The sequence below is a fragment of the Anser brachyrhynchus genome (assembly GCF_964034855.1).
Source record: "Anser brachyrhynchus genome assembly, chromosome: 10".
Lineage (NCBI taxonomy): Eukaryota > Metazoa > Chordata > Aves > Anseriformes > Anatidae > Anser > Anser brachyrhynchus.
The window spans coordinates 20,354,487-20,378,708 of record NC_137705.1 but is presented as its reverse complement, the minus strand read 5'-3'; the positions used below and the strand labels follow the sequence as shown (position 1 = coordinate 20,378,708).

Here is a 24,222-nt window from a genome sequence, read left to right as displayed (position 1 = left end):
ACTGCCATTTTTCAGTTTATTTTCTATTTGCTAATTTAAAATCAGGCTAAGCTAATGTCAGAACAACTTGTGCAGACCAACCTTTGTTTATCGCGTTCTCTTAGTTGTGTGTGTGCGTGTTTTTAAAACACGACGCTGAGTAGCAGCGGGGCAGTGCAGCCTGCTGCTCTCCTTCACGCAGCTAGACAAGGGACAGAGATAAGCACTTACAGCGAAATGCTTTTGGCCACCTGTTGGCTTGACAAAGCATGCAAGTTGCAGCTGGGCGGCTGGGCTGGACTGCAAAAACTATCACCGCTGGTTTAGTCTGCTTCCCCTGAAGTTAGCAGGCATGTCAGTTGATCACCATTACAAAATCTCATGAGTGCTTCATCCTTGGTTTGTTTTGTGGTGTGTGATGTTTCCATTTGCCTTTAAAGAAGAACTAGATTGAGGATTTTTTGCCGCTTTTTGTTTTCCTATTACAACGTGAAACATCCTAGGAGAGGACTGAGTGAACAACAGAGATAATCTCCCGCTGGGTAGTTGAAAATCCTTAAGATTTGAGGGAACTCTGCCAGGCTCCCTCTGTGCTGCTTTTGGAATGGATTCAGTTCCCATCCTTGGTTCTCTGGGAATCTACTTTTTATCATACAACTACAGTTGCCTGTATGCTGCTCTGCCTCTTGTTTGTTCATTTTTGTATGCCAACAGTGTTAGCCCTGAGAGTGAGTAGCAGTAAGGCACATGCTGTATTCGTCAACCCAGTCCTACCAAACTCTTGAAAACCTTTACTATGCAGTTCCTCTCTGGTTACACAGCTGCCTATGTAATCCTAAAATACTTGATCAGCTGACCGTTATGGTGCATCTCTCTCTGCAGAGGTGGATTTTTGCTCATACAGTCAGTTGCTTTTAGTCTGAAGATCTGAAGAAGCAATGCAGTATGCTGAAGCAATAAAAATTAGCAGAGTATTGCTAAATTTAAGGAAAAATATTTGCCGAATCTTTAACCAGCTGATAAACAGATTAAATATGATCCTCGAAGTATTCATAGGTGATATCGCAGAACAGTCCATGAAAAGTACAGGAATAGGGCCGGGTATATCTGTAAATCATGACCTTGGCATGCAGTTCTGTGTCCAAGGGGGAAAAACTCATGAATGAAATTGAAATCAGCAAGAGGGCTGGCTGTCTTTATTGCAAGTTTCGTCAATTCCTCTGCAAGTAGGATTTTATCCAGAAGGAAACAGATATTGGGGTTTCTCTTAGCTCCCCCCTCCACCACCTCGCTCTTCTTTCTCGCGCCTCTTCCCCTGCCCTGCTCTTTCTTCTAGACACTGGTATGGGATTGAGAGCTAGTGCCAGAAATGCTTCCCGTTGCTTGCTTCTCAGGATCTAATTTTGACCTCTGACAAGCTTAGCTTTCACTATCACACACTGACGTGTTGCTGAAGACCTGCTGTAAGTGGGAGATGATACAAACTGCAGTCTTTGGTGCCATTTTAAAGCAAAAGTTTCTTGTCCATCTAGAACATGGTAGCGATCCCTTCGTGTATTACAGCAGAGTAATGCCACTGCAATACGCAGCCTTTTTGGTTAGTGCTTTAACCTTTGCGTACTTGGCCCTGAATTAGACATTGGTTGAAAACAGAATGTGTGTTTTTTAATGTTGCTGAATGGTATCGAGGGGTTATCAAATATTTCAGAGGTTAGTGTTTAAAAAAAAAAAAAAAAAGAAGAAGGAAAAGAAAGAAAGAAAGACCATCACACAGACCATTTCATGAAATAAATCACAACAGGCCCCGCTTCACCTAACAAGTTCAGGCAGTTTCCTAAGATAGAGACATCCTATTGGGAATAAAATTAAAAACGTATTTGTATTAGGGAAAAAAAAGCTATAAAATCAGCTGATGTTCTACCTTTACCAGGTAGTCCAAATAGTATCTAATCACTCCAGTGTCAACTAAGAGTTAACCCATAGCTGGCTGTAAAAGCTTAGAATTGTCTTTGTAATTGGAGTATGTGTAAGTTTACAGCTAAAATTTAGTACAAACTTCTAGTTTTCCTTTGTTCCTGCCTTTTTCTAATCTGAAAAATATCCTATAATTAGGTTTAGTTTCACAATAGTGCTGTTGGTGCTTACTGTAGTGGCTGTGTGCTGTGGTCCTGGATGGTATATTAAAAGAACAAACACAAAACACGGTGAAACCCCTGTTGCGTAGTAAACACAATCAGTTTCAGAGTACAGAAAAGCAAAATATCAAATTAATCAAGAAATCTCATAGCAGAGATTATTCAACAACGTGAAGGACTAAATAAAAGCCAATTCCATACATATATGCTTGTTTAAAAAAATGCCTGCCTGCTTATTAAGGGAGATCTGCACCCTCAGCTTAAAAAGTCTACAAGCCAAGTACAAAAAAAAGCTTGCATGCTTGCGAATACCAATGTTGTTTAAAGAAACTTGCTGAATGTTGGGAAGCTGCTTCATGCTTGCCTAGGTAGCTATAGAATAACAGGAAAATAACTAATTGGTCATTCTTTAATTAATCACTGTGTAGGAAATTCAAATTCTAATAATACAGAAAGTCATTATTTTAGGAACAGTGTAACCCTGGTATAAAAATGCTCATATTTGTGTGCATTGCTTTTAGGTATCTAGAATATAACAAACAATTTTGAGGTTTAAGCTTTTAATTGGGGTTTAAATTGTCCATTGCTTCCTGCTGCGGGTTGTCATTTCCTTGATCAGATGAAATATTTTGAAATTTCTGGGTGAGCAATTGCTGCTGTTGTTTCAAAACCCTTTAAAACTCATCTTTCTGTGAGCAAAACGTTGGAAGCACACCAATGGGATGAATTAATAATTCATTGGATTAATGGATCTTGCCCAAGATAAAAATATGATAATGCTCCGCAGTGCCTAATGAACCCGTATGCCTCCATTAGCATGCACAATTAAAAATGTTCTGACTACTCAGTGCCCTTGGATCACCAGCTTGGGGGCCTTGCTGTATGGACGGGTGCAGTGCGATACGATCCAGACCCATGCGCAGGGAACCAGAGAGGTGGCCCAAGCTTATTTGCTTCCTGAAGCCCCTCTAAGAAATGCTCGCTTCCTGTCTTAGTGACTGCCTGGAACAAAGTGGGTGGTGGCGTTTTGCTTGACTGGACTCGTGGACCAAGTCGTGCTTTTTGTTACTTAAATCTGCAGACCCTGGTTTTACCTTTCTGCAGTGATTGCAAGCCAAGTTCCTAGACTGCGATTGTTATCTCCAAGAAAACCGAGCATGTTGTGATACCTTATTTTTTTTGAAATGGGTACATTTTCAGTCAACAAGACACTTGTCTTCCCTGTTTTGTTCCGGTTGGCTATGCCAGTAACAGCAGTGGGTACAGCTGGTGCCTGCAGAGAAGGGTCTGCACGCTGCTGCTGCTGGCTCGAAGCCCCCCGCCAGCCCCCTGCCAACTTAAAAGCTGTTTCCCGTAGCTCCCAGGTAGGTGGTTTTGAACCTCCTCCAAAGAAAAGCCTGAATCAGCGCAGCTCTACCACCTTTACCGGGTGGGATCCTGGTAAATGGTTTAGATTGCATTCGTCAGATAACTAGATGGCTTCATCAGAACTGCTGCCATCAGCTGGGAGAACAGCTCCTGACTGGCTTTGTCCTCAGGGCGTGCTTCCATTGTTTTAGTCCTTCAAAGGACCCTCGTGAAAGAGCTTGGAGTTATGAACCCTGACCAGCAGCGATGGCTGCCAGGCACCAAGATGCTCCTGGTGGGTGGCATTTCTGTGTCCTGTGTCCCTGTGGCAGCTCCCGCAGGGGCAGCACCAACAGATGGGATCTGCCCTGCTCCTGGGGCACAGGGGTGACCTCCTGGTGACAGCTGCTTTGAACACTGGCCTCAGCTGTACATTGGTACACTCAAATTTAATTTCAAGAAGCTTAGTTTTCTAATATTTATTTGAATTCCTCCCCCCACCCCGAAGTAAGAGCTGGGCTTCGTGTGAGCTTTCCTTGAGTTAATTTCTGGAGCAGTTATCTTCAGAAAAGCCATACAAGTCAGAGCAGGAAGCAATAGGTGCATCAATTTTAAGTCAAAATTCCTTCCATATATGCTTAAATTTCACCAAAGATACGACTTTGCATGTTTTACAGCATCACATACTTTGACTAAACAGAGTAAATCAATACTTCTTAATTTCTTAATTAAAAGAGTGTTCTCACTTGTTCAGTCACAGCAAACGTGTGTAATTGTGGTGTTCTGCCATCAGGAGCCCCCCGCCCCCCTTTTTTTCCAGAAGGCTGTCTCAAACACCTGGATGCCAGTGACAAGTAGCGAATGGAACTTTTCTTACAGCTGTTAGCTGGAACTGTTTTACCTTCTACTTCAGTCTTGTGTGTGTGTGGTTTTGCTCGTTGTTCCACACCTCTAAGCTAATAAATAGCCAGGCCAGAGGTTTTGTAGCTCTGGAAATAGCTGGAGATAGCTCTTAGGCTGAATTGCATTTAGCGGTGAAGTTGCCACAGTAGAGGGAAATGCGCTTTTGTCTGTCTGGGCTCTGGTGGGCCTCTGGTTTGTGCTTCCTCCCTTTTCCAACCCAGGCTCACTTTTGCTGAAGTCCCTGATAAGCTGTTGTACTCCATCTCCTGTGAAAGTCAAATTCTTACTATGTAGCACATCTAATGTAAATTATTTAGATGGTTTTTAAACCAGCCCTTTGACTTCTCTCTAGCAGCAGTTTAACTCCTGCTAATGTAACTACATAATCTTGTAGGTCCTCCACCAGGCCAGAGGTTGCAAGCATAGAGCCGGCAGACCAGGGTGAGCGCCAGTGTTCGCGGAAGGCTGTTGTCCAGGCACGGTCCTCGCAGCCCATGCGTCTGACAAGTATCATCTTTGCTGAAGATATAAGTAAGTTCTAACTTCTGTAAGCACATCATGCTTGTTTTGGACATCCTGGCATCATCTAGAAACAAAGTAGAGATTTAAAAGTGCGTGAAACAACAAGTGTCCATTCAGATGCATAATCATTTTGCACTTTCCATAGGCTGTTTTTTAAAGTTCTGTTTCTTAAAGGCCTGGAATTACTATTGATGAAGCATCCAGAGGAGCAGGTAATTTAAAAAAAAAAAATAAAGGCAGTGATTGTGGAGGCTGAAAATACTTTGGCCTTTAGAAAGCTGGAAATTGCCTTTGTGTCTATCATACAATGTCGCTGGTTAGTTCTTACAGTGACAGGTATGCAAAAGCAGATGGCTGAGTAAATAATCTTGCAGTCACTAAATCAAGCAGGATATAGGGTTTTATGGTCTCTGGGTAGCAGTCATTAAGTTCTCTAGGACACAAGCTGTGTCTGACAGTTGTGCTGTACAAACTCTTAATATGCACTTAAAGTGTCTGTCACTGTTAGCGTAGTTGGAAATCACAATTTTTTTTAAAAGATTTATTCTGAAGCTCAATGAGGAAGGGAACTGTGAGGAAGGGAACTACTTTTCTTGCTTGTTTAGCCACAGTTACCACTTGACCGAGAGTTTCTTAGTCAAGGTCATGACCTAATTTCACTTCCTTCAATGTCAGTGTCTTGTGTCATCGGCTTAAATTTGGGGTGAATTTTGTCTTGCTAGTGCTATTGTTTGGATGATGAGCACTTCCAGTGCTGCTGATTCATGTGCTCTTTTTAACGTCTCTTCAAGCGACTGGACAAGTTCTTCGTTGTGATGCTATAGTTGATATAATTCATGGCATCCAAATTGTGTCCACAACAAGAGAACTTTATCTCGAAGATTCACCACTAAAGCTAAAAATTCAAGCTTTGGATTCTGAAGGTAAGCAATTTACTCGTACTGAAACTCTTCATTGTTTGGTATGTGCACTGGTTTTATTTGCGACACAATTTGAATGTTAAGCCAAGCAGAGCAATTTAAAGGGAGTTCTCTGGATAATGCATTCAGTGACCCATTGTTTTCCTTTAGGTATAAAACCTACATACCCAACTACCTGAATAGGAAAATCAAATGCTGCTTGATTTCTAATGTCTTTTTCTTGCCTTTTTTCCTTACTTGCCCAGGACAACTTAACTCTGGTGCTAAGAGTATTTTAAAAATCAGGTTTTAAAATTATTACAATGAAGATATCAGCTATTAGCAATCCTACCTTCAGGTCAGGAGTAAGAATGTAGTGGAAGAAGACACAACACTTGTTCTGTTGAAATGTCATGTCAGGATTTAACTAGACTGAGGAATATGAAGTAGTCTTTTTTTTTTTTTCCTTTTGAACTGAGATGTTTTAATGAATTTTGTGAAGGGACGTTTTGCGTCCAGTCAAGCATACAACAGGACATTCAAAGATGATATTAAGGACCAACCACCTCTTGGTTGGATCAGTATTTTTGATTATTATAGAAGCACTTCTTCTTGGGAGGTATAGTTTAGATTTAATCCATATCCAGCGCATATGGATCAAATCCATAATTATTTAGTAGGAGCATAAAGCTTCTGCTTTTGATACTGTTTCTTGCTTCAGAAGGAGCTATGATTCTGGTAAGAATTTCATGCTTTGTTTCAACAATCAATTTTTATGCACACATGAACACTCACATGGACTAAACGATTTTTAGGACAGCTAATGGAAAGGAAATGATATGTAAAACAGCTATAAAAGCTTGAATCGTTCATTTTGAATAGTTAATGAGCCCATCGTATGTTTGTTTAATTGTAAAACCACAAGTGTCAGGTTATGTATGACAATAATGTTAATAATGAAAAGTAATTTTGTTTTCTTATGCTACATGTAAGACCAGATTCTTGGTTTGGTGTTTTGACAACCTCTCAAGCATACTCAATGGACGAATTTGCCTTGGAAGCCATCCAACTTTGAAGTTTGAACATGAGCAGTGGTTTAAAACCCAGGGTGAACTTTTAATCTAAATGATTGAAACAAAATGTTTGTTAAAAGCCTTAGGACTAAACATCCCAACATAAACTTAGGGGATTGGAATACATTTGAAAGCTTTGAAAATCAGTTCCTTTTGATCCAATTAACTTGGGTGTCTGTGCTTCTGAATTCAAGTGGTTTTTCTCTTAATATTAAGAAAGAGGAAAAAGTCAAAATAAAATGTTTATTCAGTTCTATGAAAATCTGGAAAAATCTACTTAGTTTTGCTGAAAACTTGCACACCACACAGAGACTGAGTACATTGTATTAGTCTGTGTACTATGCAACCTAGGTTAAAAAGTTATGTACCAACTGTGATCTGTTTGGGACAAATGGTGATTATTGCATCTTATATTGCCAGATTATTGCATCTGGTATGCGTTAGATCATTCATTAATATTGATGCTTCCACTCCTGTGAGTACTGATATACCTTCAGGAATAGTTTTGTTCCTTACTCTACCATACATATTTTCCAGTTTTTCTTTTTTTCTTTTTTTGTAAATATTTTCTACTTATAAAAAGGCATACAAAAAAGTCATTTTTTTTTTACCTGTTGAGCTTTGCTGAAGTTATTTTATTATGAATTAACTAGAGAAGAGTTAAATAAGAGAGAGACTGGTGATTTCATTTTAAGATTTAAATAAGTTTGAAGAATTGTCAGAATAAATTTGAGCTCTTCTGTTCAGTTTCTTCAGTGGTACTGTCACATCTCCACATCTAGAAAGACTTGCATAAGCAGGAGTAGTTTAATTCATGTGAATAAACCATTTTAATTATGGGAACCTAAAAAAACCCAAACCTTCCAGTAATCCTTTTAGGTATTTAGAAAGGGTAGAAATCCCTTAACTTGAACAGAGTTTGTCATGCCATAATAACGCTCATATGACAGACCTTCAGCTTGTTGAAACAGAGGCCTAACAAAATGATGATTGTCCTGAAATTTACAGCCGTGTTTGAAGAACTGCAGCTGTGTATTGCCTGGTCATTGTAGCAGTGCGTGGAGCTAATACTTTAGGGAGATTTGAATGTTTCCTACTTTTCTGACTTTCTGCAGATTACATTTTGATCGTGTCATAGTAAACTTGTAAAAATGATATTTTTTTTGGTTTTACATTTAAAAACTTTGAATTTCTGTGTGGTACTTGCCCCAATTCTGTATGGTGAACTAGCTGTAAAAAATCAGGTCAAAAGGATTTTCTGGAATAGGAAAAAAAAATGTTGCTTTTAGTTGACTATAACACTGTTTTAATGTGAAAAAACATTTTCTCTATCAATTTAGCATTTTTTTTGAAGTATTTCAAGACATCTTCCAAAAGCATAAGATGGTCTGCTAAAATTACTGTGGATATTTTTTCAGTCTGGGAATGACAAGCAAATTTTTCATAGGACAGTGGTATACAGGGAACTGAAATTGAATTAAAATGTGAAGTTACTGCTACATAACTAGAATGCTTTGCAAACTTAATCTTTGTAAAACTGATTAAAGTAGTCTGGCATAGTCTTTGTGAAAGAATTGCTGGGGGCAATTGGGGATCTGAAGTATATTCAGTCTTCTGGAGAGATGATACAAAATAATTGTAGTTGTTTGATATTCAACTTGTTCTAAGAGCCCTGTGATACCACCACTAAAGGTCAGTAGGGCTTTTGTCTATGGATATCTGAAAGTCTCCATGGTTTATCCTTTTTACTCTTACAGGGGTTTGAGGATGTTGGGAGTACAAATTAGTTCACTAAAAATGCGTGTTTTCCACATCTAATCCCATCTATGAGGCATCTGGTAATCTACAGTGTTGTGATTTTTTTTTTTCCCCTCATCCCAACTCTTTCTTAGCTGCTTCCAGAGTACCTTACCTAACTGCAGCTTTGACAGTAGTGACCGCCTTTTTCTTTTTTTCCTTTTTTTCTCTGTTCCTCTTCTTTTTCCCCTGTACTAATAGTTGAACATCAGGTAGCAATTCCCTCCGTAACTCTTTAGGAAAAATAAAAACCCTCCACATGTACAGTCCCCAGTTAGAGAGATCTACCCATAACGCTTGAGAGCAAATGGATTTTGGGTGGGTCATCAGTGATTCTCCCCTCATCCAAGGTGTACTTGGTCTTCTGTGACTCTAACCCAAGGAAACACAGCAGGTCCTGCCTCTCCGACAAGTCTTGAATCTGCACTTGCTGTCTCTGTAACCTGATGATATAGGAAAGCTTTTTTACATCAGTAGTTGTATAAAGGCTGAATTATTTTCAGAGCACAGGTCTCAGCCAGCAGCGACCTTTGAAGAGCCTGTGAGGGTGATGCTCTGGCTAGCCAAGGCGGCCTGTTTGACACCCTTGTGATCCTGCAGAGGGGCAGGGACGCGTTCGGCGCTCATGGCAAGTGCTGTGTTACCTGTCTCCCTCCCTGGTGCTGCCTCTGGTAGGGTTGACCTGTGGCTTGTTGCTGCCATCCATGCTGTGGAGATCACTGGTCCTGCCTTGAAGGAGTAAGACCCTGCATCACCTGGGGAATGCCCACCACCTCAGGTTGTCTTTGACAACCTAAGTTTGTCTTTGTAGTGGGGGACCCCAACAGGAGCCACGGCATCCAGGCCAGATGAATGGCAGTTCCAAGTCTGTAAGGAAGCATTTGTGCTTGTGATACCAGTTTGCTGCAGCATTGGCTGTGTCCAGGCATCACTTCTCCATAGTGCCATAACTTGCTTTTTTCTCCGCTGGCCCACTTTATTTTCAATTGGAGCAAGAAAAAAAAGCGTCGTACAGCTTTGCAAAGCTAATGCATGTATCATTAAAGAAAGCTAGACTTGATTGTGTGTTAAATAACACAGTACCAATCAATTTTAGTTATATTGCTATGTTCATTTTGAGTTTTTTGTTTGTAGTCCTATTTATTTGGGACTCAGAGATGTCCGCAATAAGTTGTATACAAATTGGAAAGAGAACATAGGCTGTAAGTTGCATTGTCCTGTCTTAAAATCTTCTTGCACCTTAAAGGTGTAATAAACATTAAAGCATAAGAATTTGAGAATATATTTGCTTTGATTCTTAGTTTAATGTAAATCTGAATGTCAAGGGAAGGAACACGATTGAAAATGTAGTTTAAAACGTAGTAAATACTGGGATTTATTTGTCCCAGCTGACGCTGCAAGACCCATCTTGAAGATGAGATGTGCGTATTTTATTTTATTTTTGGAAGATGAAGTGGTATATGGCATTGCAAGCTAGACAGACAAGTGGTTGACAGAATTATATTGAATTTGCACAGGTCAATAAAGCAAAATAGATTGTGATTTTTGTAATTAAATACTGGTAGTTCTCTTAGGGATAAGATAAAATTCCTAGGGAAAAAAGCTTGTGTTCCAGGAAGACTTTATGGGTTGTTACTTGTTTTTGTTTTAATTTACTTGCTTGTTTCACAGGAAACACTTTCAGCACATTGGCAGGATTAGTCTTTGACTGGACAATAGTAAAAGACACGGAGGCTGATGGCTTCTCAGATTCCCACAATGCATTGCGGTAAGTTCATTTACATTGTTCTCCAAAAAAAAGCAAATCTCCTGTCCTTTGGGTTTGCAAATATTTCCCCACATCTAGGCAGTTAACTAAGCTGACACCTAAAATAATACTTGTGTTGATTGTTTTGTGCCTATGTGTACGTCTTTTTATTTCCTTTTTTTTTTTTTTGTACCTACTCAACTTCCTGGACACTCTCATCCCTGTTTAATTTAAAAACTGATAGCGTTAATGAGCAGCCCAGGTAGCTCTAATCCAATAATCCAATGAGTAGAGAACATTTTGTGCGAAGATTTAAAAACAAAACAAAAAACACAACAGAAGGCAACAGAAAGGGGCTTCCATTCCAGAAAGGAGCTCTACTGGCTCATAGAGCTTCAGGTTTCAGTCAACACCCAGTTCTGGCACTGAAATAGCTTTCAGAGTAGCTAACATTTAAATCCGAATTGGCCAAGTGACTGCTTGCAAGCTAGATACAGCTCACAAGGCTAGATGGAATAATTCAATGAAAGATATTCAATATAGTTCCTTTCAGACAAGCAATGAACGGAAAGCAGTTGCTTGATAAATAAGCCATGATGGTTGGTTCATTACCAGGTCTGACTCAAAGAATAAATTTACTGCAGTTTAGAAGAGCTGTGTTTTATGGAAACTGCTATCTGAAGACCTTAAAAGTGCTTTTCAACTCATTAATGAGGTCAGTGTTTTCCAGTGCCCTTGTATAACAGGGGAAATACAGTTTCCCTCTGTTTAATGGAGGTGGAGTTCTTGCTCAGAAGTCAAGGAGCTCAACTGTGGTAGGGGTAGAAAAAGAATCCAAACTGTACGATTTTCTTTGCTCCTACAGGTATGTCACCAGACCATCTCTTGCCTTTGTTTTCTTTGTCTTTTTATTCACTATCTGCTCTATATCCTTTTATGGTGTTGATTTTGTTGTTCTGGTCTTCAGCTTAAAGTAATTGAACTTCAGTGGCTTCAAACAGAAATTTCAGTTTGCATCCTTATTAAACTACTGAAGGCTACTTACCATTATCTTGATGGAATGTTTTTCAAGTCGTACTCTGAGAGCTCTATCTTTACACTGACACCAACATACTAAAAGTAAAATGGTCAACAACACTGGGATCCTTTTCTCTAGCAGTGTTGTGCTAGTATTCATTGTATTAAATGCGATGGTGAATTTTGACATTGCTCAATGGGAATGTTAGCAAAAATACATCCCTGACACCCTTGAATCTGACCAGACTGCAAACACGTGAAACGTGGATTTTTCTCACAAAAAAGGTTACAGATGCTTCTCAAGTACAACATTAATCAAAACTTCCTTAACATACAGTGATCTTGTGAGATTAAATATTCAAACTCATATAGCAGAGGCTTCAGTTACTTCAAAAACAGGTTCCAACAAAACGTAGATAGATTGTAGGGACATAGTAACATAGGAAACTGTCTTCTTTCAAAGAACCTGGCTTTATTCATATGATGCTTGACTATAATGTGGGGAAATCAGCTCTCTAAGAGAATAAATGACTATGGAAAAAAACAACACAATACCTACTAAATGCATCCAAGCTTCTTCATATCGGTCAAAGTTGTGTTATGGTTCATTAAGCTGTTACTTTTATAAACATAAGCTGTTGGTCTTTCACATCTGCTGTTCCACAATAATCTAGAGAGCTTTTGCAGTCTACATGTAGTGTAAAAACTGGAGGGACCATTGTAGACAACATGTGCAGTTTTCTGATATCTTTTTAAGGCTGACAAACAAGCTTCAAACAAACTTTTATCAGTCACGCAAATTAACTGCAGATATGTACAGGAATAAGTAAAATTTGGATATCTGGTCCCAGGCAGACATCTTAAATTTGCTTAAGACATGGAAATGGCTATGAATAGATGGTAGTGGTGTTTCTGTGTGGTTTTACAAAGATTGGTTTAAATTTTTCTGCTCACTTCTCTTTTCACCTTTCAGTATACTCAAGTTTTCAGAATCCACTTATATTCCACCCTCTTATATACTGGAGATGGAAAAAGTTGCCAAGCAAGGAGATACCATTTTGGTGTCTGGAATGAAAACAGGGAGCTCTAAATTAAAAGCAACGATACAGGAAAACGTCTATAAGGTAAGAAACTTGAATGTGACGTTCTATTTTTTTAATTTAGTTTTATAATCCAGTGTTATAGGAGTACTGTAAATTTGCCCTGCTGTATTGTTCCTTATGATGTCAGTTGCTACTGGGGATATCAGCGCTGCCTTAGTCTTACTGGATTGACTCTAGAGTCCATATCACAGAAGGTGACAGTACTAATTTTGATCTCCATGAGAGGGTTGGAGTTTGCACTTGCCCTGATTTAGCTGCCTTACCCAGGACAGTGCATGTCCCAGACATTCTTTCTAAACCTGACTCTCTGACAAAGACCCTGAAGCAGAAGAGTATGCTTCAAGTGCTTCTGTAAGATTTTATTACTCCTGATTGTCATTCATATTACATATATAATTAGAATCATGCTGGGTAGTGCATTGGCCCTTTAGGTTTGTTTGTTTTTAACTAGAACTCTTTAGTTCTTAGAATGAACAAGTAGCCAAAACAAGGATTGTTATCTTGGATATTCCTTTGTTTCCTGTTGTGCTTGAAATGAGTGTCATACAAATACTTGGTTAGTTTCTAATTCTACCTTATTAGGTCCTGGTTTCCCAGGAAGGTCTTTGGAATAAAAATGTCAATGCTATAGGAGTGTTAAACTGCAGTATTGGCAGTCTTCCCGGTTGTTATATAGAACTGTTCTTACTTTGTAACTTGAAGTGACTGAGTTTTTCAGTTATCTCTGGTAACAGTATGTCTTTTTCTGTAATAGCAATAACACACACAACCATCTAAGTTGTTTGTAAATTCTGACTCCAATACTTGGCATTTTGCTAGTATCAGTTCAGTTTCATACCTAAAAATCTCTTGTAAAAAACGTGGTTTTTTTCTGAGGTTCGTCTCATATCTGCAGTCTGGTTTTGCAGTTTTGTTTTATTACATGTGGTACTTAATGTTTTTATTTAAACCAGACTTATCTTGGACTACTGAACCTGCACCTGTAAAAAGTGTTCTATGGAAATATTCTAAATCAATGTAATACTAGTAATGTGGCAGAAATGGTAGGATATGTTGAGAAATGTGTTTTTGTTACAGGTTTAGCCTTGATAAATAATTCTGATGAATATAGTTACTCTAAAATTACACAGTATTAGTCTGACTCAATACTTTTTCTTGAGTGCTTGTAGCTTGGTTGGTTTTCTGTTTTAACGTTTTTCTGAATTAGTTTTGAATGAATACTGTCAGTGCAATTGAAAAGATATTACTGCGTTTGCAATTTCTTTTTTGCTTGTGGTTAATAGTTCATTTAAATCTTTCATTCTGCCAGACGACACGTTTTCAGTGAACATCCCTTGAGCAACCACGATATACAGTTTGAATTATAAAACCGTATGTTTTCTATTGTATTCCTAATGTAATAGACCAGTGAGTTTGATACAGATTCCTTAATGAAGTTATAAAGGATCTCTTTTATGGAGCTGTCTTGTTTTACAGTAGGCAAAAAGAATTTCTGGATGTCTAAACAGTCGCCGTGCATCAGTGTCAAGTATTCCTGTGTTCTTCAGAAGACTAAACTAAAACGATGCCCAATACAGACTAGTTTTTCTTCAGCCTTGCACGATATTACTGAACCATGTGTAGATTGGAATTGCTTCTCCATTTTGGTTGCTGGGGAGACTGGCAGTAAAGAGAGAATAAAATCAAAGAAAGTTGTTTCTGGAATGTGTCCAGAAAACTTTCATTTCACTTTTCCTTTTGAACCATGTCCAGATTATTCCTCCTTTGTCTCCATTTCTCACTTTGGAAATGGTGAGGATAGCGAGTATTTGAAGTACAAGGCATGCTTCATTAATGTTTATGCTTCTGAGATCCATAGCTTCTAAATGGTATAGTGATCTAAATTATCATCAGGCTCCCTGATGCTAAAACAGGAGTTAGGAAAAAGAGTGACTAAAGGAAGTTGTGCTTGAAATTGTGACAGTGGATGAACACAGCTAAGCTACTGCTGCTAAAGCAGCTGCGTACTGCCATGCAGGATAGGCTTGCACAGCGGTATTAATGCAGGTGCTGGGAAGATACAGGAGCAGGTTCAATAGCAGCACTGCTGGCTTCCGCCAGGCATGTGGTGGGTATCGCTCTGCGTGTACCCTTCTGGGGGGAAGGAAGATCCCCGGTCCCTTTGAGTGATGGGAAAGCTCTGACACCCTCCTGGCACACAGAGCTTAATTTGAACAAGTTTTGTTGTCTCTTTTGGATTAACTTTTTTTGGGGGTTGATGCACAGAGCAGATCTACATACAATTCATTGTCTTCTGCATTTCCCTGTCTTTGCAAAACTTGATAATAAAGAGCTACTTACAGAAAGTATTATCTTTCATTATAGATTCTAAGCTATTGCTGCTTGTTATGTTTCAAACAAACAAGTGAATTGCTTTTTCTTTTTTTCTCAATCAATAGCATGTACATCCTGCAGAAGTCAGATTGCTTATTTTGGAAAACATCCTTTTAAATCCGGCATATGATGTTTATCTTCTGGTAGGAACATCAATTCAGTACAGAGTTCAGAAAATAAGACAAGGGAAGATTACAGGTTTGTCCTGTTATGTTTGTTTTTAACAAGTGTGTGAATTTTTCACTGCAGGGAAGTATTTAATTGGGTTTAGATAGGTTTGTTACTATATAACAAACAACAGAACAATGAAGGTTGTTTTTCAAAATCACAATGATACAGCCATTTAGGATTTCTCTCATAAAAATTATGACTATAAAGGATATAATCTCACAAATTTGTTGAGGACGTGAAGGTAAAGGTAACTTAGAATAGGAACTAGTGCTATCATTTTAGATGCAGTAATATATTTCACATTGACTAAGAAACAGTGTCTGACTTACTAATCTAAATTTAGTTTAAGAATTTTTTATAACAGGGAATGTTCTGTTGACAAATGGATTTGTTCCATTTCTACAAGTGTTGGTTAGCTGATTCTACCTCCACTTAAAGGTGTGGAAGTTTGTAATTACATCCCTTGTTTACAAGGAGCCTGTGCTGTTGATAACTTTCTTTAAACAGAACGCAAACGGCTAGATACGAAATATTTGACTAGGTCCATCAGCAGCTTATAGAGAAGAATAAAGCAGCAGAAGTCATCAGTAACTTGCAGAAAGTAACTTCACCACTTTGGAAGCTGGGAATGAATTGGATGTTAGGTCTGAACAGTGGGATGATACCAGTTGAAAACTGAAGCTTCAAAGAAATGAAAGTTAGGCAAAGTAGCTCATTTTGTGTGCATGTGTGCTGAACACACAAATGCTGTTTCTGCAAGACATTAAAAATACTGATTTAATGCATGCACTAGGCATCAATAAAAATTAATCAGCAATAATTAGCAGCATCCAAACACTGACACACTTGCTTTTATTGTTTCATATGTTGTCTTGTTTTATGTGCAGAATTAATGATGCCGTCTGATCAGTATGAGCTGCAGCTCCAGAACAACGTGCTTGGCCCTGAGGGAGATCTGTCTTGGCCGGTTGCCCAGTTGGACCAGGCAACATCAGTTGTAACTGCAGTGCAGCAGGGACAAACTAATCTCGTACTTGAGCACAAGAGTATCCTTCCTAGGTGATGCTTTTCCATCCAGATCCTTGTGGCAGGAGACAAACCTCCAACCCTTGGCAGCGCAAAACGATAAAATTACCCACATTTGTACTGATACCCTTGAAAATCAGGAGCACCTGATGGAGTATAGAGAGCAGCACTGCTGTGAATTCAGTCTTAAAAGAGTTGCCTGATGCCTTGAAATATTCTAAGAAACTAGGTTGGAAAAGATCAGTTAAATCATGTGTGCTTTCCGCAGTCAATGTGGGAATGTGAAGGGGCTTTATTTAATTTTTGTATTCAGAGCAGTATTCTCTGTTGGGATGTCTCCAAAATGCTCTGTGTCTTTCGGGATAATGGGGATAACATTTATCATTAATGTACGATTAGCTCTAAATATCTCAAGGGGCACAAGGACCCCTAGGAACATGCTGATCTTGACTTCTGTCAAAACTTATCTGTTCCTTTACTGAAACTTCAGGTATTCGCATGCAAGGGGTTTCCAGGTTACCAAACAGCACTATATATGTTGTAAATCCTGGTTATTTAGGTTGGTACTGGCTTAATTTTCCTGATTGCTTTATAACGTTTCTTGTAGTTGTTCTTTTGTTGGTGTATTTCTGTGTGTATATATATCCTTTTATTTCTTGTATGACTTATCTTAGAAAAATCATTCATAAAGTTAACTCAATGTGAAATGGGTTTAGTAGTGAACAGTTATTTTCTTTCATCTCTTTAATCAGCAACTTAAAGCAATTAAGGGACATCTTAAGAGCGTGGCCAACAGAATTCTAATGTTTTTATTCATTACAAAAAGAGGATGTTGGTCTGTGCCGTTCAATATTTTCTGTTTTGTAGGTTTTACGGTTCATCCAGGTGACAGATGGGTCCTAGAAACAGGCAGACTTTATGAAATTACAATAGAAGTATACGATAAATCAAGCAATAAGGTGTATTTATCTGAGGTAAGTGAAATGTTGATATGCTTCTGAGTGTCTGTGTCCTAAATCCTGTCTGTCTTTTAAAGTAGTTGAACAGTTTGTTTACATAGAGCTATGACTTTCAAAGCTGCTTGTTTTCCTTCCCCTGTGCTTTTTTTTTTTTTGTGTAGTAGTTTGTGTGAAAGTGCCCATTAGAGTGTAAATGCTGTAGAAAAACTGGAAGAAGTGCGCTTCAAATATGTAGCATAGGCCCTGCACTGGAAATTGCAGTTGTGGAGAGGCAGTACTAGCGTTGTACTTCATCCACCCCTCCACCTACCTCCCCCAGTATAATTTTGTTACCTGTAGAGGCAATCTTTCCTATTGTTAAAGAACAAAGCATAAGATAGGCTTATAATACTCCTGAGAAGCTAGCTGTTTCCTTTCAGTTGATTATGGGAAAAGCCTAGATGATTAGCTAGCATTAAAACACTTAATTGTTTGGGTAGTCAAATAAGATGAATTTTAGGTATTAGGTACCAAATATATTGTACTCCTTAAAAAAAAAAAAAAAAAAAAAGAGAGCTTTAAATAGTTCATTTGCAAGCAGAATAATTTTATTAAATGATTGCTATTCAGAATATTGAGTTTCTGCGACTATTAATTTATTTGTACCTGCTTCTTGAGATACAGATTTGAGTTTCAGCCAAATCTCAGAAGAAATGTGTTATTGTGGCAGTATAATCACGTTCTTTCCCTTTTGTGTTTAAGAATTAAAAAAAAAAAGAAATTATTGTAAAATCCAAATTTTTAGTGCTATATATATTGCTACTTCTGTGCTAAGTTACATATTGTGGTTATCATAAAAAGTATATATTTTCTGTGGAGTTAATGATGTGTCTGAAAAGTACAGTCTTGTTGAAGGATGGAAACTTTCATAGGGTAACAGTTCTTATTCAGTTTCAGATGAGCTTCTTTGAACTTTGTTACTGTAGGATTTTCTCATTGATTTGTTGCTAATGTTTATGGCTGTCTATACAGCATTAATGCTAATTATCTGTGGTGATGTTTATGTAATGTTTTGATTTTAGAATATCAGAATTAATACAAAGCTCTCTGAAGAGTATTTTGAGATCCTGAAGTCGTCTCTGAATGGATCATATCATTATGTGAGAGCAATAAAGAAGGGTCAGACCATTATTGATGCTGCACTGACATCAGTAGTAGATCAGGTATGTCTTTACAGAAAACTGTTCTGCTTTTACCATTAGGCTTAAAAATCACTTACTTGCACAGTAGTGACTCTAGTAGATGGCAGACCTTGTAAAAGGAAAGCTAAGAATTGCATGGATCTAAGCCATCGTTGTTTAAACAGATTAAGTTCCAAATTCGAAAGGCCTTACTTCAGGAAAACTGTCAATTAAGTCAACGGAGGATTTGCTTAAATAAAGTCTGTGGGATTTTGCTACTGAGCGTGTGGCAAATACCTATTAAACTAGTGGTGCACAGCACTTATGTTTTTTTTCATGGCAGATACCTTATGTGGGCACATACCATATCCTTGTGCAGGTGCAAAGGTCTTCTCACATTCTGAGTGAATTTTACAATTTATTGTGGTAGGATCATCAGTGTCATACCCTGGCCTTGTTCCGCATTCAGTTACATTTGGAAAGTTTTCTGTCATTTGGTAAGTGTTGTTAAATGCTGGAATGAAAATCTGCCAAACGTATCAGCCTAAATATTTCCTCAAATTAATATTCATTAACTTTCTGCTAGTTGCGCAGGCTGCTGAACGTATGGCTAACTAGGACATGTGGTGTGAAAGTGATTTGCTTTTGCTTGAAACTTGGAAAGATTCAACACTTGAACCCATTTGCTCCGAAATCTTTTTAGTTATTCCTTGAATAGGATTTGATAGGTCCTTGTGTATGATAAGCCATGCTCATTCTTTGTGTCAGAGAGGTACTCTTGAATGAAGTGAGGTTTGGTGAGAGCTGTTGAAGTTTTCTGTAGTAACACCAGCAAGAAACAGTATATTGTGCAGGAGGGTTATGGCGTTAAAATTACAGCAAAGTAAAAAAGGCCAGTGTTTCAGGATGGACTGAGAAATGGGTCTTTTAGGCAGAGACTCAGTTATACCTCCTGCAGAGGAGAATGAGCAAGGAGTAAATGCATTTGTGGAGTTATCAGATTAGTTCTCCAGATGAGAGTGTATTTTCTATTGCAGTTTGCCTTTAAATAAGCATGGACACTTGTATCTCCATAGTAATATTACTCACGTAATTGAATAGCACACATCACTGCCATGAGCTTACTATTTGCTCACAAATAATGCTGTTCATAAGGGACGCTTAATTGCTTTCTTTTCTATATGAGATATTTTCAACAGCTTGTCTATATATGACTAAGCATTATTCCCAGGAAGTACTATGATGTCGTTTATAACACTGTACTGTTACTTTTTGTAGGATGGAGGTGTACACACATTCCCAGTTCCAGTGCGAAACCAGCAAGAAGTTGAAATTTATGTTCCAATAGTTCTTTCACCCAGCATTTTGACATTTCCTTGGCAGCCAAAAGCAGGAGTCTACCAGTACACCATACAGGTATGCCAAAGATGTATCTAAATGCGGAAAGGATTGCTCAAGCAGATGCAGTGAGGCCTGTAACTACTTCAGCTACTTACATAGAATTGACATTGAATAATTCAGGCACAGTGATATCCAAAATTTTATTTGGAGGTATTTTGTTGGATTATATTTGCAGGAATTAATGTGTAGATAAATAAATAAGCAGCCTTTTACCTCTTACCTTTCACCTGCTTCCAATTTCCCTCATGAAGCACCTGCATGTGCACACAAAGAGTAGTTTGAAATTAGAGAAAACATCATACGTATGAAATTCCATACTAATAATTAGAGACTGCTACTTTCTGTAAAGGGACGGAAGTATGAATTGGAGTATCAAGAAACTGCAAAAAGGGCGTGTCAGGGTGAATGAGCATCACCCTGCCAACCTTTTTAGTCAGTATCCTTCACTCTTGGCATATCTCATGCTTCTAATAAAAAGTTACAGGAAAGGAAAGATAGTTTCACTGACAGCATTCCCTTTTAAAGGTACTTTGTTACATTTCTTATGCTCTGTCATTGCTCCAGTGTTGTCAATCCTTCCCATAGGCTTTGTAAAGCAAATGACTTGTCTTCTAGTATCTTGTGTATGTTCTACTGGAGAGAAGAACTTCGTGCTTTTTGAACTGAGACTCTCACCTCAATGCAGTATCCCCAAGATCCTGTGCTCCATGCACAGTTCCTGCCTCTCCTTTTTAACATGAAGAAGTGCCGAGTTTCGAGTTTGTCATCTACTAGAGAGTATACAAAAACAGACAGCAGGACACATGGTGTTTAAAGTAAATATATCAATCTTGTAAATATAAATTTGCATTCTCTAGTGTAAACGTGAAGTTATTTCCATTGAATTTGAAATTGTCATCTGCATTTTTACCTTTTGTGGGATTAGTTAGAATTCATTCATGCCATACCCAACCACACCAGCAGAGTGTGGTAAAAATTCTTAGTACAAATACGCATTTTTAGTACTTCATCATAATTTCTGCTAGAACTCAGTGAGGGAAAGTAAATGTCTTTTTATTCTGTTTTCCACCTCCTTTGCAATTCTATTCTTGTCTCACCTTATCTTCTATATATAATCAAATTTCTCATTAGAGAACACTTGTTCATGTTACTCAAATAATCTGTATCAATTAACTTCCTTTACTGCGATTTTTTTAAAATAAAAAAGATCTTTTTTTGACTCCCAATATTTAAATTAGCTTGTATTTACTGAAACTGGGATCATTCTCTCAATGCCCAGTCAAGAATACTCATGGTTGTTTACAGTGACACACAGCTTGATTATTGTTCCTTCTTGTACATTAGTTTTTGCCTTCTACTTGGTAGATTTTGAGTCAGGCTATACTAAATCAGTGAAGAGACCTGAAAATAAGATGAAAGAGTTTTTTGGATCTAGCCAAATTCTGCTTATAGTTAAAGTAACTCCCTCCAGATGGTATCAGAATGACTTCTAGGTTTTACTTTCTCAGCTGTCTTTGTTGGTTCCTGTATTCATGTTTGTGCTAATAAGATGGCTTCTGTTGCAAACATTTAGTTAAAAATAAATAAATAGGATGAAGATATTTCCTTACATGCACTAGAGAAGTGAAATGGCATCTTATGAAGTTAACTACGTGGATTTCAAGCTAGAGGTTATTTTTTCTAGTGAGGGCATCACCCTCAGTGGTAACAGTTTGTGAAGTTCAGCTTTGGGTAACAACTAGTCTGAAACAGAAGTTGGCTTATTCTCTCTTAGAGAAAACTGACTGCTTGAAAACAAAACTATGGTAATGCATTTTGTCTGTATCGCAAGGAGATGTGACTCTATAGTATTATCAAGAATTGGGTATTATTATGTGTTCTGCTCATTTCCCTGTTTTAATTGAAAATACAATTACAGAATGTTCTGAACATTTACATTCCTTAGCAAAACATTTCTTGCTATATCTTATGCATCATCTTCTTAACTATTCATCCACTCATCTTTGTTTGGTGCTCTTTGTGTAATCAGATTGTGAATGTGTTCGTAGAAAGGAAAAAGGGAAATTACTATCCTTTTGATTTTTCTGGTAGAAGCTATTAGGTAAGCTGCTGCATAATTTAGATTTATTTTCTACACTGTACTTCTAGTCAAGATTTATCTTGTCCATTTTTACATCAGTTTAATTATGAAATGGGCTAGAGCAAATGCTGAGGAAACTAAAGAAATTTTTTTAAAAATCATGTAAACATTGTTACAGTGTTTGCCTTAGTTTTCACTCTGAGGCAGTTTTGATATTTATTTTGGAGTGTGACAGTCACTTTTTTAAAATTTGCTTTAAAAATGCATTCTCAGTATACATCGCTGCAGTTTTATTCTCAACAGGCATTTCATCTAGCTCACAATGTTATCTAAAAGCTATATATTTTATAGCATTGTAATGATTTTCTATAGTTACTAGTGTTTAACATCAAGGAAGACAATTCTCTGCTTATGCTGGCTAAATGTTTTTTGGCCCTTGACTTTATAGAGTATGAACCTGCAGCAGATATTACCCTGTGCTGTCTGCCAAGAGCTGTTTTTCAGTGTGTGTAATCATTTGTCTCTGTTGGCATTGATCATAACCCCAAGTAACTAGTTCTTATCCTTCTGTGGAATAATTCCATTTACTTAAGTTGTTCCAAGCTTGAAACAAGCATTCAAGAGCTGGGAGCTTAAGGAAAAAGGGTGTGTTTTTTTTGTGGTTTTTTTTTTTTCCATGTGTGTGTTTTTGTGTGTGTGGTGGCATTGTTTATTTTTTTTATGGGAATCTGCATGATAAACCTGAGCTTATAAGTTTGTCAGTAACTGACTCTTCCCTTGACGCTTTTGTGGGAGTGTAGCCTGTACATCTCGCAGACCCTCACAGTGCTCACTGCAAGCATGGGCAGTTTCGATACATCTTAGCTGATTGATTGCTGGATCAGCATGTTTGTTGAATGGCTGCAGGTAGATGTGCTTATTTTCAGCATAAAATCAAAGAAGTAATACCAAGAATATTTGTTTGTTTGTTTTTTCCCCCTGTTGTCCCATTCCCTCCCTGCTTGCCCTGCTCCTTTTCTCTTCCCTTCACGTAACTTAACAATTCTCATTGGCAGAAGCTAGTCAGTACAGAGTATCAGGTTAGCAGCTATGAGATCCAACATCATTGGATCTACACTTTGGCTATCAGTAACTGAAAAATAGCGGGAGTTTTCAGATGTATAATAATCCTGTGTGCCAACTTGTGAAATCATGTGCTGAGTCCAAACACTATCAATTTCTGGGAGTGTCAGATTTCTGCAGCTGGGAGATATATTTGGGTTAGTAGCACCGGTAAGTATGTAGGATGTGGGCTTGAAGAAATCAGAAATTAAAATGAATGAAGAACGGTAATCTTCTCATTTTGTACTTGACCTTGCTTATTTGATAGTTCTGAGGTGTTATTTTACTTATATCCTCAATAATAGCATTGTTCATCAGTGTGTTCCTGGCTTCTCATGCAAAATCTTCAAAGGCTAAATTTTTTCTCTGTATTCTAGGCACATGGTGGAAGTGGAAATTTCAGCTGGTCCTATTCTAACCAGGCAGTTGCTACGGTGACAGTCAAAGGAGTAATGACAACTGGAAGTGATATTGGCATCAGTATTATTCAGGCAATTGATGTTCAGAATCCATTGCATTATGGAGAAATGAAGGTAAAACTTGATTTTCCCTGGCTGCTCTTAAATACAGCTTTTGGAAAATAGCAGAAGTTGAGAATCCCATAGGCCTTCCCCTTTCCAAGATTTTCCGAAGAGGTTTTCCTGCCTGCCCTGGGGCAGGTTAAGTGATTGGTTTCAGAGTTTATGCTTCTTCAAAATCAATCTGTCTCTTCTGTATTAATTGTAGTACTTTTATGCCTCCCTCCTGATTTCCTTGGTAAGTCTCTTTTTTGTTGAAAGTCCTGAGTGCAATAAGTGAACAGTTGTTCTCCTCTGGTCTAGCTATCTAAGCACACAAGCCAAATTAAATATATTTTGCAGGGTAAGAGGTGAACATTTTCCCTTGATATAAAATGACAGGTATCATCAAGATGTGCAAGGAAATTCCTGCCTGAAGAAGTGACTGGGATGTTATACAGTGCCACTTAACAATCTAGATACTAAAACTGGACAAGGAAAAAATAATCTTTTAGAAGGCTAAGAATGGAAAAACATACCTCCTGAGAGGGTGTGTGCCATCTCTGTGTATATCATACCCTATTCCTAGCATTTTGTCAGGGTGGTAAGTGCGTGATGAAGAATAAAGAAAATACAGGAACAGTATATGTAATTACGCACAGAACGGTGTGTGCAAGGATAAGTGAAGAAGCTGCTCTGTTTACTACTTCCTGTAAAACTGCAATCTTAAATACTTTAGCATGTTATTGATTGGGAAATATTTTGTTGCATGCTTTGGATGCAAATCATTTTCATTAATGAAACTGTGTCAATGCGTGTTGCCTGTCAAGCTGTTGCCAGACACTTAATGTAGAATAAAAACAAAGTATTACTGTGTTTTGTAATTACTGCTGTGAAGCAGTACTAAGCTACTTTCACAAATTCAGATGTTT

The 24,222-nt window shown here is 38.0% G+C and overlaps 1 protein-coding gene across 2 annotated transcripts in view; it reads left to right on the top strand.

Annotated features, from left to right (window-relative positions):
- NUP210 (nucleoporin 210) overlaps positions 1 to 24,222 on the top strand; it is an 81,485-nt gene that overhangs the window by 19,303 nt on the left and 37,960 nt on the right. For both annotated transcript variants that reach the window (XM_080606999.1, XM_080607000.1), the window contains 11 exons: positions 4,759 to 4,895; positions 5,678 to 5,809; positions 10,327 to 10,423; positions 12,393 to 12,543; positions 14,961 to 15,093; positions 15,954 to 16,112; positions 16,583 to 16,651; positions 16,960 to 17,066; positions 18,113 to 18,253; positions 19,490 to 19,627; positions 23,171 to 23,326. In XM_080606999.1, the coding sequence (XP_080463125.1) occupies positions 4,759 to 4,895; positions 5,678 to 5,809; positions 10,327 to 10,423; positions 12,393 to 12,543; positions 14,961 to 15,093; positions 15,954 to 16,112; positions 16,583 to 16,651; positions 16,960 to 17,066; positions 18,113 to 18,253; positions 19,490 to 19,627; positions 23,171 to 23,326 (1,420 nt within the window). The remainder of the gene's footprint in view (positions 1 to 4,758; positions 4,896 to 5,677; positions 5,810 to 10,326; positions 10,424 to 12,392; positions 12,544 to 14,960; positions 15,094 to 15,953; positions 16,113 to 16,582; positions 16,652 to 16,959; positions 17,067 to 18,112; positions 18,254 to 19,489; positions 19,628 to 23,170; positions 23,327 to 24,222) is intronic.